The following is a 15,598-nucleotide window of genomic DNA, read 5'->3' as shown; positions in this document are numbered from 1 at the left end:
GATTTTCAAGTCAATTCAATTGGGATTCTTGATGGTTGGGCATACACATGAGGATATTGATGCAATGTTCATCAGGTTTTCAGAGAGGTTAAGAACTAGCCAAACATTGACATTTGCACACCTTATGGATACTTTTAGACAATGTGAGGGGAAGTAGCAAGCTAAGGGTGTCCACTTTTTGTTCACACCCCAATCCTTAGGAGGTGGAAAAACAAGCTTTTTAGCACACAACAATGCAAATCTCACCTACTTCCCTATGGATCTAGTCTTTGAAGTCTTCAAACACAACATCATACATGCTATTGTGCACACAATCATATAGTCTGATAAAAAATTCAATGCACACACAAAAAATTTCTTTGTGTCACACAGCATGGTTCCAGGGCGGTCACACCTTTGTCACGAACAGAGAGTGTCATATTAAATTCTAAATTTCTCACTCATTTTAGATTAAATGTTATTGAAACTTTGTAGGTGGTCTCTTTACATTATGTAGAGCTTAACTTGATTTATTGGTAATTTTTTGAATGATTTATCTAATTATAAATAATTATTTATAATAAATAAAGTCATAAAATACATGCATTTTAGTATCACACCACATTTTTTTAGTATTTTGAATAATTAAGCAAATCCAATTCGGTGGAAGGTTAGTAGCACATAATGGTGTGTGGTTGAATCATCAACTCCCAAATCCAACGGTTAGATTTAGGAAGATTGAAGTTTAATTTTTACTTTTACTCCTTATAGGATCAACAAAGAATATTAAAAGTAAATCTAGTAATTCTCAAACATGACCAAACATTTCAAAAATGTCAATATTTTTAGTCCTCCGCATGATGAATAAGAGGAAAGAAATTTGGTTAAATTTGAGTGAGGGAAATGTACGATATGGCCTCCAAGAGTTAAATCTCCCTTTTGTGGGGGAAAAAGGGCCACCCAAGCCTAATACCAAGACAAGGTAGGCTTGGTGAGGTAGGCTAGGAACATCACCGACCCTAGTGGCAAGCCTTTGGAGTGTGCATGCTGCCCATGTAGAAGGCTGAGTCATCTATTTTTGCCTTGCAACCATGCCACGTTGTTAGACCGCATGGTGCCATGTCATCAAGGAGATGTGACATCACTCCTTGCCATGTCACCTTACATTGCCACATGTGTTGCCACATTAGCCACATGTGCCACCTCATTCCACATCATAGGAACTCTTGGAGCCATGTCATCATACCTTGCCACCTTGGCATACCTCGTCAAACTTGCCACATCACCAATCCCTCCACCTCAATTTGCCATGTCAATCTACCACCTCATGAATGCCAACTCATCATGCCACATCACATTTTCACGTCATGGAAGAGACTCATATATTCCACACCATATTGCCACATCATGACCATGCATGGTGCTACATCAGCCGCATGTATACACATCATGATCATGGCGAGCCACATCATCAACATGCATGGTAAGTTATACATGCATGTGATTTGAGCACAATGTGCGCGAGGCATAGAATACCTCAATTGAGGTTTATGACCTACGTGAGGCATAGAATACCTCGATCAAGGTATATGACCACGAGACATAGAATACCTCAATCGAGGTTTATGACCTATGTGAGGCATTGAATACCTCGATCGAGGTATATGACTTAGGCATAGGATACCTCGATCGAGGTTTATGACCACGATCGAGGTATTTGGAGGTACAAAACTAGAATAAAATCAAATGATGCAAATATTCAAAATTAACATTGGATTCCGGCCAATTAATTTCAATCTTAGCACCTTCTCCACCAATAATAATCAAGAGCAATCTAGTGGATGAGTTGAGGCTCTCTATAAGACACCACGTTTTGGTTCATTTCACCCATTCTTAGCCATTCTTGCCTCCCCATCACTTTGTCACACCTTCCATCCTACTTTCATTGAGAATGGGTTCTCAAAGCCATAGAGCTAGTAGACATGAAAGATGTAGGAACCCCCCCCCAAATCTCATTGACGAGGAGCGCAAGCGAAAGGCTCATGAGCGCAAGAGAGCCCCTAGAGCTAGAGCTCACGCTGCCACCACCGATCCACCTCCACCTCTACATCCCACCTCCACCTCCACCTCCACCCCCACCCCCACCCCCACCCCCACCTCCATTGTCCCCCCCTCCACATCCTCATCTGCTCCCCTACCTCTAGCCTCCGCCCTTCCCCTAGCCACCTACATTTTGGCCTCCACCTCTACCTCTTCCCCCTCCACCCTCCCCCCTCCCCCTCCCCCTCCCCCCCTTCCCCTTGGCGCCTCCCTTCCCCCCTCCACCCTACCATCTCCCATTGATCCCCTTGCCCCACCTTGCAGTAGCAGTGTTGCTTCACGACGTGACTTGCCGAAGTCCACTATCCGTCGTCGTACTAGCAAGATTGTGCAGTCTTTTTTTAGTGACCTCACACCAGCTTCGTAGTCTGCTCTTCTCATGTCCCTGATTGATCACCCTGACTTGGTAGAGTGTAGGAGGCTTGCTGGTCTAGGTGCACGTAGAGATAGGGTTGTATGTAGCGAGGTCCTTAGCAGTGTTCGATGTTGCTATGCTTCTATTAAGTATAGGAACTCCAGTGATGCCTTGGTAGCACGTCGTGCTATTGTGGCTGCCATTAGTAGACCTCATATGATAGGCCATGTGCGTACTGCTTCACATCTTCTTCAGATTGCACCGCGTACATTACAATAGCAAGAGAGAGAGAGAGAGAGAGAGAGAGAGAGAGAGAGAGAGAGAGAGAGAGAGAGAGAGAGAGAGAGAGAGACCTTATACTTGAACACTTTTTCAATGCTTAATGTTTACAATTACTTCACATGGCATTATTTTTAAAATACCTTATGTATTAGATTTGTGAATTGAGATATTTGAAATTCAAAATCATACTCCTAATTTTCAATGTTTTAGATTTGAACAAACTATAAACTGAGATAAACAAAGTAAGAAGAACATCATGAAAGTACCAAAATGCTCATACATCATAAAAGTAAGAACAATATCATGAAAGTAGCAAAATGAATGTGTACATCGTCATCATCATCGTGCAGAAGTGCATCCCTAAACAAGATATGTGTGAAGCCTAAACAATCATCCTAATCAGAGTTTGATAACTCCACATATGATCCTCTAGTCATCCTCTGATTTGGCTCCTGTATGACCTGCTGCCCAATCGTTCACTGTGTGCCCTTAGGCAAAGCCGAATCAGATGGGCCAGCCTCATCTCTTGCATGAGATGGGCCAGCCTCATCCTAATGAAGAGGAGGGCATGCTGCACAAGCCACTGTTGCCATCTCTACCTCCCTCGCCTCCTCTATGTATGTGCGCCTCAGCTCCCAAAGTCGTGCATCTGTGAATACTCGTGCCTCAAATCCAGCATGAGCAATCGTCTCTACATGTAGAAGACGCTGGTCTCGGCCCTGCCCAAGGTGTTGCTCCGCCCACTGCTGCAATGATATCTGAAGCTCTGCCTCTCGCTCAATACAGCGTGCCTCCTCTACTCGTGCCTCGTCACCTGGCATGAAATCACCATATGAGAAGCGTCGCATAACACACGCTGCAACCACTGATGTATCAGCACCCTCCTGCTGCAGCAAAGCTCTCTGTGCCTCCTCCTTGTAGTGCTCTATCAAGACCACATGGGCAAATGGATCAATGGCCTGATGATGACTAGGATATAGATCATCCATGCCTAGTCCTCTGTATGTGGCCACATCAATGTCAGCAAAGCATACAGGGCACACTGATCGTGCCACCATGTGACGGGTCATGCAATGGAGACGTGCGATGTGGCGACACCCTAGTCCAAACCACCCTATGATGTCAAACTCCTCATGGCAAAGGACGCAAGTGGCAGTAGGAAGCCTGCTGGCTATGACTGGTGCATCTATGGGTGTCCTAGTCGGTACATCTACAGGAGGAGCGAGGTACAGGGCCACACTGGGGTCGATCCTATGGCGAGATGGATCATGACTAATATGTCTCAACTACAAAATATAGTGCTCCGCTTGATGGTACACTATGCGTGTCTGAATCCTCTGCTCCTCCAAATCTGCCTCCAACAGTCGTACACGAGACTCCATATCCTGTCGCAATAGATGTGCCTGCAATGCAAACATGTCACATACATGGTGAGAATTAACCAAAAAACTTCAGTTCTAAACACGCAACAGAAAAATAAACTAAAATATTCAGAATAACTTACCTCGTCCCTAGACTCGGCCAACAATGCCTCCAACTCTGCAATCCGTGCATCTCGAGTCTCCGACTCGTGCTGAGACGATGTAGATGTGGGAGGTGGTTTAGATGTGGGAGGCTCCATAGATGTGGGAGGTGGGGGAGGTGGAATCGAAAGTGATCTTGATAGGGCAGAGACCATGTCGTGCAAGGATGATGCCACTGAATCTACATCCCCCCTAATCCGTCCTTCAATAGCTCACAATGCCGGTGTAGGTATAGTGTGCAACTCTAGTGCCTTGCATTGATGCCGAACACCTGCAGTCTAACGAACCTGACGCCCCATCCTACGATGTCCCGCTCCTGATCCTAGACGGGTACTAAGGTAGTCTACCCAATGACCAAGCACAAACTTGGTGTATAGCTGCATGGCAAATGACCTGGCTATCTGACGGTTGTGAGGCAATCGACCATCATTCAGAGCGAGATATCTCAAATAAATGTGTGCTGCTATGACGGGTGCCTATAACGTAAAATATGAAAGGATAGCCCTGATCGTGGTCGCATTGCCTCAGTGTGACCATCCCAAAACATATCCTCTAAGGCCTACCTATGAGGTGACTCATGCTCAAACAACTCTTGAATTGCTCTCCAATCCAAGCCATGACTAGTGATCTCTGCCTGAGCCTGTGCCTGAAAGGTATCCACAACGTCCTCAAGTGTGTCCAATCGACCTAGAGCATCAATGACTGAATCTAGACTCACAACCAAGTGAGGGGGTGCCCTAGCATCCTATAGTGCCCTCATCTCAGCTCTCAAAATTGCTATCTGCATATGAACAGTGGTGCGAGAACCTATGCACTGGCTAGAGCATGCACAAAAAAAACACATGGAAATTAATATTCTATTTGGGTAGTGAAAATAATATTCTATTCAATATGACTTATAATCTATTTACGTAATGAAAACTATTTACGTACTCCTTGATGAGGTAGGATGTCGTTGGGATCATCCTATGCACCTACCGGTAGATGGGCCAAATGTGTGGCTATGCCTAAAACAGTGCTATGTTGCAAATTCAATTAGTATTTACAATTATTTACAAGTTGTTTACTTTAGAAAGTCGGTTTCTTCAAGCTCATTCTCCTTGTCTATACTACCCACCCTTGTTGTAATTAATACCAAATAGCTTTTGTTCTAGATGCTCCCTCCATTTTTCGAGGCTCTAGACTACCATGGGCTCTACTAGAGGTGTATTTTTGGAAGAGAGATGTAAAGATACTGAGTGATAGAAAATAAATGTTATGTACAATACACTAAAATGGACTACAAGGAATGGATGCTAACTTGAAAGATATAACCCAAGGCAAGACCTGCATCCTAGAATATTCCACATGAAGGTGGACAAATGCACCTCTCAATAATTGCAAGTGGAAGTCAAATTGCACCTCTAAACATATGCCAAACTAAAGTAGAATAGCATCTTGAAATGTATAGAATATATAGGAAATGACAATATTTATAGGATAGAGATAGGTTATGGTCATTGAGATAACCCTGGTTATACTGCTTGACTTGGAGCATCTGTTGAATGATTGGTTGGCATGATTGGCTCCTAGCTAGTTGGGAATAGCTAGCCCTAAACAACTTTTTGACTAGGCCTTATTAACTAGATCATCTTGCTCTAGCTTGTTAACTCAGCCTACTTACTCTACCTAAATTATGAAATAACTCTTAACCAACTATATAATCTATAATATTCCACATAAAGATAGATAAACGCACACCGCAATAATTTCTTTTTTTTAATAGATGATTTCTAAAAACAAAATTTAAACGTTATATTTAATTCAAAACTTCACTAATTTAAAAAATAACATGCAAACTACTTTAATCTCTTTTTTTTTTAATAGATGATTTTAAAAAATAAAATATGTGCTTTTTGACATTTAAATAAAATCTTCACTAACTTAAATAACATAAAAGCTACCTTAAACTCTTATTTTCTTTTTTTTTAAAAGATAATTTTTAAAACTAAAATTTAAACATTTTTTTATTTAAATAAAAATAGCGCTAATTTAAAAAATAACATAAAAACTACTTTGATCTCTCTTTTTTTAAATAGATGATTTTAAAAAACAAAATATATACATTTTCACATTTTAAATAAAAAATTACGTAATTAAAAAATAATTTAAAAAACTTTAAAATACATTTGAAATTTTGAAATATTTTATAATTAAATTAGATATTCCTATAAATTAAAATAATATAAAAGCTACTTTAAACTCTTATTTTCTTTTTTTTAATTGATGATTTCTAAAAACAAAATTTAAATGATATATTTAATTCAAAACTTCAGTAATTTAAAAATTAACATAAAACTACTTTAATCTCTTTTTTTTTAAATAGATGATTTTAAAAAATAAAATATATACTTTTTGACATTTAAATAAAAATAACATAAAAGCTACCTTAAACTTTTAGTTTCTTTTTTTTTTAAAGATGATTTTTAAAAATAGAATTTAAACATTTTGTTATTTAAATAAAAATAGCACTAATTTGAAAAATAACTTTAATCTCTTTTTTTTAATAGATGATTTTAAAAAACAAAATATATACATTTTCACATTTTAAATAAAAAATTACATAATTCAAAGAATAATTAAAAAAAACTTTAAAATGCATTTAAAATTTAGAAATATTTTATAATTAAATTAGATATTCCTATAAACTAAAATTTAATTAAATTTTTGTAAAAAAAAAAGCTACATTAAAAAAACCTTAGCTGGAATCTCCCGCTCCGTCCATCTCTATCGTTGTCCATTGGTTATTCTCCGTCGCTACCGTAATTCCGTCGAGCTCCCGCAAATCCGTCGATTTTGATGAGGAGGAGCTGAGGAGGAGCTCGATCGAGGTATGAAGAATGAGGGGGGTCCCTCTCTTTATATACGAAAATTTAGGGTTTCACTACCTTGATCGAGGTATTTCACATGCCACATACATATCGATCCATCATACCTCAATTGAGGTATAGACATGCCACGATACCTCGATCGAGGTATTTGACATGCCACATACACATTGCTCCAACATACCTCGATACCTCGATCGAGGTATTTGACATGCCCCATACACATCGGTCCGTCTACCTCAATTGAGGTATGGACCTGCCACGATACCTCGATCAAGGTATGTTAGCTGCCAACCGGATGCCACATAACTCGATCGTGGTATCGGACATGCGGCCAAGTCATCGGTCCAGCATACCAGGATCGAGGTTTCTAGACTTGCCACAGTACCTCGATCGAGGTATGTCATCTGCCCTGTCGGATGGCACATACCTCGATCGAGGTATTTGACACGATCGAAGTCATCTATCCACGATACCTTGATTGAGGTATGTGGACTTGCCACAATACCTCGATCAAGGTATAGGTGGCATGCCACGATACCTCGATCGAGGTATAGGTGGCATGCCACGAGACCTCGATCGAGGTATAGGCTTGGTTCGGTGAAAGGAAGTCTAGGACCTCGATCAAGGTATTGGCTTGGCTCGGTTGTCCTCGTGTGTGAGTTTCATTGGAGACAATACCTCGATCGAGGTATTGCACACCGAAGCAAAACCTTTGTATTTTCACTCGAGCGGGTGTCACACTCACCCGAAAGTGGTCCGAAAGTGGACACCCTTAGCTTGCTACCTCCCTGAGGAGTCTTCTCCAACGCCATTTTTGGTAACAGAAGTCCCTAATTTCAAGAGCTATGTTGATGGATGCCTATGTGATGGAAAAGATGCTTTAGTGGGACACTCAAAGCCTCTCCAATTTTGGTTCTTTATGTGAAATGAAGTTCCTATCATGCAATATAAAGTGCATCTACGATCATTAGATTGGCAACCAAGTGAAGGTGGCATTGAGTTGAGGAAGAGACATTCGGATGGTCATCCAATGCTACCAAGTGGAGAGCCACCTTATGTACCCATGTTCGAGTATGTTAAGGATCACTCAGATGTGATAGTTGGTATCAAGGAGTATGTACACTTTTGGGAAAATAGGTGTACCTGCAAGGTCCAGAAACATCTTTCACAAAGTTTTACAAGCTGGTAGTGAAGTACTGGAAGAACATGATTGATGAGCTTCATAAACCAAACAATAGTGTAGAGGGCATGTACGAGAGATTTTGGCCAAAGACGCAACATATTGATTGTGTGCAAGTAGTTGATAATGAAAACGATGAGTTTCAAGGAATTGAAGAGTTGAATGATCACTACTGTGGACCTCAAAGGAAAAAGCCAAAACAATCATTTGATCCAATGATTGATGTACAAAAAGGATACTTTCTTTTGGTCCGACCAGCAAAAAAAATTTACCCAATTTGGCTAGGCATTGCTCAAACTGATGTACAAAAGGATAATAAATCTAAAAATTTCAAGAAGGTTTTCATACAATATTGGGCACCTATATGCAAAAGACGCAATGCATAAATTGAGGAGGTGTATGCAGATTGTTGGAACAAGATTTGGATGTGCAATAAAGGTGATCCTCCACATTGGGAATCTATTGATGCTATTGTATGGTCATGGGTTCCAAAAGGTAACCTCTCAAAGAAGGTTTCCTCAAAGAGCAGCAACCTCCCCATCAAGGTGAAGATACCAACCATTGCACGCAAGCGAGCTTTATCTAGTTTGTCTCATAGTACAGATTCCAACTCTGATGCTGGCTCCACAATGGAGTGAAGGTACTTGAAAATCATGACTTTCTTTTCCTTGCACAACGATTATTTAATTGAATACTGACGAATATTTGGAAGGTATGACATTGATCTTTTTTCTTTATCTTTTTTTTTGCAGACCATTGCTTTGTGGTTGCAAGTTCTACACACTTGACAAAATATCAAGGACTAGTGTTGCATTCTTACTTTTTCTCCAACTAAACTAAAATGGTGCTTTTGAACACAGCCTTTTTTCGAGAAGAGACAAAAAATGCTTCGTTGAACTCAAACATATGATGTTTTTTTCTCGGCTAATGCTGAACATTCACTCCAAACTGTGAGTTTCATATACACAGCCAAATCCAGTGAGAAATTCAATGGAGTGCACTCAATGCATTGTAATTGCAACCCCTCAAAAACTACCATGCATTGGTCGAACCTCAACATTTGACATTTTATTTATGTTGATGCAAACCATGCATATTTGTGAGATTTGGATGGACTGCCAAATCTATGGGAAAAATCAATGAAAAACATTGAATGTTACATAATTACAACCCCTCAAAAATTCCCAAATTATCAGGATTTTCCCAAATTCTCTAATATGGTGTTATGTTGTATTGTTCAGATGGTTCAATATCCAACTTTGCTATGCCTAGATTGGTTCAATGTCCAACTTGGTTACATGAAACCAAATCAAAGATATGTTGTCACCTAGTCTAACAAGAATAAAGTAGCTCTTTTTACATTTACCAATGGTTGGAATGTATCTTTGGGCTTGTATGTTGTGGACCACAAAAGTGGTCTTCTAGTGTCACTAAACCAAGATGCCACTGGATAGATATGGCATGCCGATATGGACCTTGTCAAATCACTTTCATTAAGTACACTTTTTTTGCAAGGCCTCCGGGTGCCCGTTTTTAGTGTTTCAAATGTCGTTCCAAGGGTTTTGGCCCGCTTCGGACATGTCGATGATGTCAGAAGTACTGAATTATGCACTATACATCAGTGCAGTTATGTCATATTTTAGTGTTTTAGAGGAAATAAAAATGAAGAAATTATGAATTTCTCTCAGGGCCCCAAAATGAGCTCCCTTTTTTCCTAATGAAAGCTACGGCAAAAGGTTGTGTGATGATAGGTGGCAAACCATAGACTTTTCTATGCAAAGGAGTGGAGAGATGCACGATGTAGTCAAGCCAAGCGCTACGCGAAGCAGGGCATATCTGCCATGTTTTGAGCTCTGCGGTGTTTAGAATGATAGATTGCATCTCATTATTATGCTCTTATTATGTGAGTGACACATCATGATTTATGGCGAGAGCACGGGTCCACCCCAAATTCAAAGTATCCCCTAGGAGCGCATCATTTCATGACCCCAAAATGGCCTCGAAAATAGTTTTGCGATTGGCTACACCTAATCAAATGTTGACCAAGAGGTTCTTTGCCATTGAAGGCTCACCACACATTTTTTATGTTCGTACTCTAGCTTCTATGACGGACCCTCCCACTTTGTGTCGCAGGTAGGATGTCGTGATCTATTTGACCAAGACATCATCGGCTCTCCAATCCAAAGTGATGCAGGAATTGATCTACAGATTGTCTTGAGAAAACATCTATCATTCATGCAATGCCCTCACTCCACCCTCAGCCATAATCTATGCAAGATTTTGCATGCCACTTTCACCATAGTTGAAAGCTTTCACCATGATAGTTGAAAGCAGTCTTAATGATGTCTTGATTGACATTCATTGAAAAGGGCACGTTATCATTCTTCAATACCTTCTTTTGAACTTTAGTGAGATCAAGCCGTATCCTCTCTCCTGCATGAGCCATGAAGTGCAACAATGAAGGAGCGACACAGAATTCAAAATCGATTCAACGCCAACAATGACAAATAACAAAGCATGCAAATTCACAGATGCTCAAGATACATTTTGACTCATCTTAAAACACAATCAAATCACAACAAATCTATTTATGAGACCTTGTGAATGTGTTGACTAAATGTTCACGTACATCTAATACTAGGATTTAACTGCAACACACAACTATCAAGGGATAGTTGAGTGCCAGACCTATAGTATCTATGAACACATCACATCATATCAAGCTTAGATTGTAGCACACAGCTCTCAAGAGAGACATGAGAGCCAGACTAAGAGTCTATGAAAACATCTCTAAACTTAGACTGCAACACACTCTCAAGGAGCTCTCAAGATTGATAATAGAGATGAGTGCTAGACTAAGCATCTATAAAAATTGAGACTACAACACATAACTCTTGCAAGAGAGATGAGAGTCAGCCTTAGATAGACAACAAAGACTACAACACACAACTCTCATAAAAGAGATCAGTGCTAGCCCTAAATGCAAACATGCAAACATGAATATTGAAACCGAGACTACAACACACAACTCTCACAAGAGAGATGAGTGCCATCCTGTTAGACATGCTCAATGCCCCACCCTCCTGGTAACCACCAGTGGTCTAAAGGCCCCCATATGAGGAGAAGCTATGTGTGAGCCCAGGACATTGGATGTGACTTGCATGTCAGATGAGATCTATCAATGAGACCATTGAAGGTAGAAAGGTGATTGTGTGGGAGCCCCTTATTCTTGCTGGGGCTTGGGGACAGTTGGCCCCCCTAGTGGGGGTTCAAGGGTGCGACAGCCCACGAGGCGAGTGTATAGGAAATATTCCCTGAATATTCTATGGACGACTAGTCGATTCCACTGACTAGGTTGATTGGTTGGCTTCACCAACTAGGTTGACTGGTCAGTTCCACCGACTACGTTGATCTGACTACTGCCCTCATAGCTATAAAGAGACAACCTCCCCAGTCCATTGTACCAGATTAGATCTTCCAGCACAGATCTTCCAGCTAGTAGCTCTTCACCTAGTATCTGTCTAGATTGCCATCTAAACTCCACTGTGGGAGCGCACGGGTGGATGGAGCCATCATTTGTACTATATCAGTATTGAAGGAAAATTTTATTCTTCTCCAGTTTGCTGTGTACTCTCTATTCTTTGTTTAGTTTCTGTTGCGCTGCACCGTGTAATTTAACATGGTATTAGAGCTTAGGCAGCTATAAGGTGAGACCCCAATCATTGTCATTTGAGGAGGTTCTGTGCTTTACTTATGGAGGAGGAATTAAGGCTTAAAGCTCAAGATGGAGGCAGCAATGGGGATGCTCATTCTTTGCCACTACGAAAGGCAAAGGTGGTTCCTCCACCAAAGGTGAGTCATCTACTAGTGGTGACAAAAAGAAGAAGGGCGGCAAGAAGAAGTTTCAAGGAGAATGCTTCTACTATAAGAAGAAGGGCCATGTGATTGCAGATTGTGGGTCAAGAAAGCAGATGAAAAGAATAGTACCCTGAAGAAGATAGATAAGTGGAAAGAGACAGCTAACACAACGGAAGCAGAGTTGGATCTATTTCTGGCCATTGAGGAAGAGTGTTCCTCAGTTCAAGAAGCATCAACCACTGATTCATGGGTGTTGGATAGTGGTGCCTCCCATCACATGACCTACAAGAAGGGTATATATTGTTCCATGCAGCCTCTATAGGAACCCATCACCATGACGGTTGGAAATAATGCAAAATGCCCTATTGAGGGTACAGGTATAGTTTCATTTGTTTCTGTAAATGGAGATGTAAAGAAACTATCTAATGTGATGTATGTTCCACAAATCAAGAGAAATTTGCTATCACTTGCTTCCATAACTGACCTTGACCATGAGGTGAGGTTCAACAAGACAGGAGCAAAAATTCTGGATAGTGCTGGCAATCTTGTTGGCATAGGAGTAAGGAGGAACAACCTGTATGAACTAAGTGCTCTTATAGCCACTGCTGGAGTGGGCACAAGCAGACTTTGGCACGAAAGATTTGGGCACATCAAAGAACCGTGTGAAGCTTTAGAATCATTTGATTTGACTATATTCACATTCATCAAGTTGCTTTTTTGGGTTTGAATTTTAATCTATAGTGCAGTACTGTTGTTCTTGTGTGAGAGCAATTATTATTCAAAAAATAGTAGGTAGGACATTGCTCAAACAATTCAGCCCGTAAACTTAATAAAGGAAGATCGACATAAACAATTACACTTGCTCTACTAGGGACTACTTAGTGCTATGGGATAAGAAGGTGACTAAAGTCCTTGCGAGGCAGCGTGGAGATTATGATACAGTTTTTGGTGGTCGCTTTCTACTGAGAAACTTCATAGTATCCTCAAAGTCAGTAAGGGAGCTAATAAAGGAAGATGGACTTAAACAATTATACTTGGTTTGCTAGGGACCGCTATGAGCTAAGAATATGAATGAAGTTCTTTGTGGGGTAGCATGGAAACTAAGGACTATGGATTGACGAAATAAGCCATTTTGTACAAAAAAAGCCCCATAAGTTTGAGTCATTACCACTTGGTGCATAACATAGTGGGTATAAATGGGAATGTAATTCCCTTGTTAAGGTTGTCTTTAACTTAACAAAATCGGTTATGTTAAACTCACTAATATAACATAACTGTAGGTGGGAAGGGCCCTAAGCAACTTCATTTTATTGAGATTTATGATAGAACATGGCTTTTTTGTATTTAATTAATCATAATTTTGCCTCTTTGTCACAAAAATGTTGCAATTATTAGAGACAAATATACTTATAAACCCTTGCCACATATTGAACTTAGGAACTACAAAAGACTAATGATAAACTATCTAGAAAAGGACATCCTCCCTTCAAAAATATTCTTCCAATAATATTGGAGGAACCTTTCACAAGGCCTTTCACAAGGGGGGTCCCTAACGATAAAGTATTTAGAAAAGGACATCCTCCCTTTAAAAATATTCTTCTAGTAATAATGGAGGAACCTTCACAAGAGGATCTCTCCATGTCCTCGAAAGTAAAACAACGTGGTCTCCCTCTCCTCCATCCATGTGCCTAGACGTTAGAGCTGGATGGAAAGAAAGGAATGATCATGGAGGAGGCGTTCCATGGAGGGCTTGGAAAGGGCGATGCAGACGTCGATACTTCCTTCCCCTTGTGCCCCTCCAAACAACACAACTTCTCCATTTCCTCGAATGCGAGCAGATCTCACACAAGCTGGTCTTCCCCATCCAAAGTCCACCTCGTACACTGGAAACCTCGGCGAGCTTCCCACATTCACCATCACCATCCCCTCTTCCACCCCCTCCATCATCACGCTTGGATCCATCACCTCCAACCTGCCCAACATCCTCCTGAAATAGTTGTCGTCCATCGACACTATCACCTCGTGAATTCGCTTCCCTGTTTCCCTCAGTGACTCGCTTCGTAGCTCCCCCGCCGTCGCCTTGGCTGCATTTCTGTATATCGTGTTCCCAAAGTAGGCCGGCGGTAGCGGTGGCTCTAGCCTGCTCCGGAAATTTGCTATCACGAAGATCGCAGATTTGGTTGCATCGCTCACGTCGCGGGCTGACGTTACGTGCTTCCAAACGTGGGCGCACAGTGCTTCGTAAGATGTCAAGGGCGTTTCTCCGTCGTCGGATGTTATCTGCTTAAGCTTTTTGATCGCGTCTCCGTTGAAGTGGAAGTCCCTCTGAGCAAGCTCTTCGACAGGTTGTCCTCTATCAAAAACTGCGCCGGCTGTGATGGATTGGACTCCTTTTTCGGGTTTGGGCGGAAGAATGAGTTTCTCCGGTCCTAACTCTGTTCGCATGTGGAGCGGACGCATAGAAATAGGGAGTCCTCTGGCACATTCTCCCCAGGACTTCATGAAGTGCCACAAAGAATGGCCATCGGCGATCCCATGATTCTGCCCCACGCCCACAACAATACCGGCGTCTTCTGGGAATCTCGTAACCTATCATCGCAGCAGCATGCAACCGCAAAAGTTCTTTAAATAATGTTTTGCTGCAAGAGAAACTTTGTAGTCCACATACGCAGCTCAAAAAAATGAATTGCTGAGATACCTGCACCGAGAGAAGGGGAAGATCAGGGCCAGTCCACTGAAGGACTTCGCCCATCGGGGCCAAGTGCTTGAAGAAATCCCTGTACTGAAAGCCATCCGATTCGAGAGTGTGAAAAGGGAAGTCGATGGAAGCTTCGAGGAGTTGAACGCCTGCATCGTTGCAGTCGAGGGCGAGCCTGCCATCGGGCTGTTCGAAGAAGCGGCCGGCCCAGGGGAAGAAGTCAACGAGAGCGAGAGAGAGGTTAGATTTGAGGAGGGAGAGGGAGGAGGCGTAGGCATGGGGGACGTTGGGGTGGAGTTTGAAGAAGAGGATGCGCTGGTTGTAATGGAAGCAACGCCACATGATGTCGGCGGCGGAAAGGAACATGGTCTGGCGAGGAGTTGGGGAGGAGGGGGTGATGAAGCTCGAAGACACGAGCTTGATACAAGGTTCAGAGGACGCCATGACTTCTTCCCTTCTCACACTCAAAGACTTTTACTTTAAATAGGACGACTATCATACCAAAAAATGCATTAGCCCACTAGGGGCGTGGTATTATTTGGGGATCTATGAAAGCCACGTGTCCATGGTAACAAAACAAATCAGAGATCTTTCTAGATGCAGGTCCAAAGGTCTTTAAAAAGCCGCATTAGCAGCACCTGATCATGATGTCGCCTCTGCCCTGCTGCTTGATGATTCGCACTCTGCCATAGCCACCTTTGCCATCCTACTGCACCAGCCAACAATTGACAGCTTGCTGGAGGGGCGAAGGAG

The 15,598-nt window shown here is 41.7% G+C and overlaps 1 protein-coding gene across 1 annotated transcript; it reads right to left on the bottom strand.

Moving 5' to 3' along the window:
- Positions 1–13,632: 13,632 nt before the first annotated feature.
- On the bottom strand, positions 13,633–15,290 carry LOC147900835 (shikimate O-hydroxycinnamoyltransferase-like). Its single transcript, XM_087376079.1, has 2 exons — positions 14,846–15,290; positions 13,633–14,736 (listed from the first exon to the last, which is right to left on the bottom strand). Exons 1-2 carry the CDS (start codon positions 15,287–15,289, stop codon positions 13,843–13,845), a joined length of 1,338 nt encoding a protein of 445 aa, XP_087232205.1. The 5' UTR covers position 15,290; the 3' UTR covers positions 13,633–13,842.
- Between the last annotated feature and the right edge of the window lie 308 nt (positions 15,291–15,598).

Source organism: Dipteris shenzhenensis, chromosome 6, assembly GCF_047967505.1.
Source record: "Dipteris shenzhenensis isolate YYH24624 ecotype China chromosome 6, Dip_SZ_1.0, whole genome shotgun sequence".
NCBI lineage: Eukaryota > Viridiplantae > Streptophyta > Polypodiopsida > Gleicheniales > Dipteridaceae > Dipteris > Dipteris shenzhenensis.
This window is presented reverse-complemented; position numbering and strand designations above follow the sequence as displayed.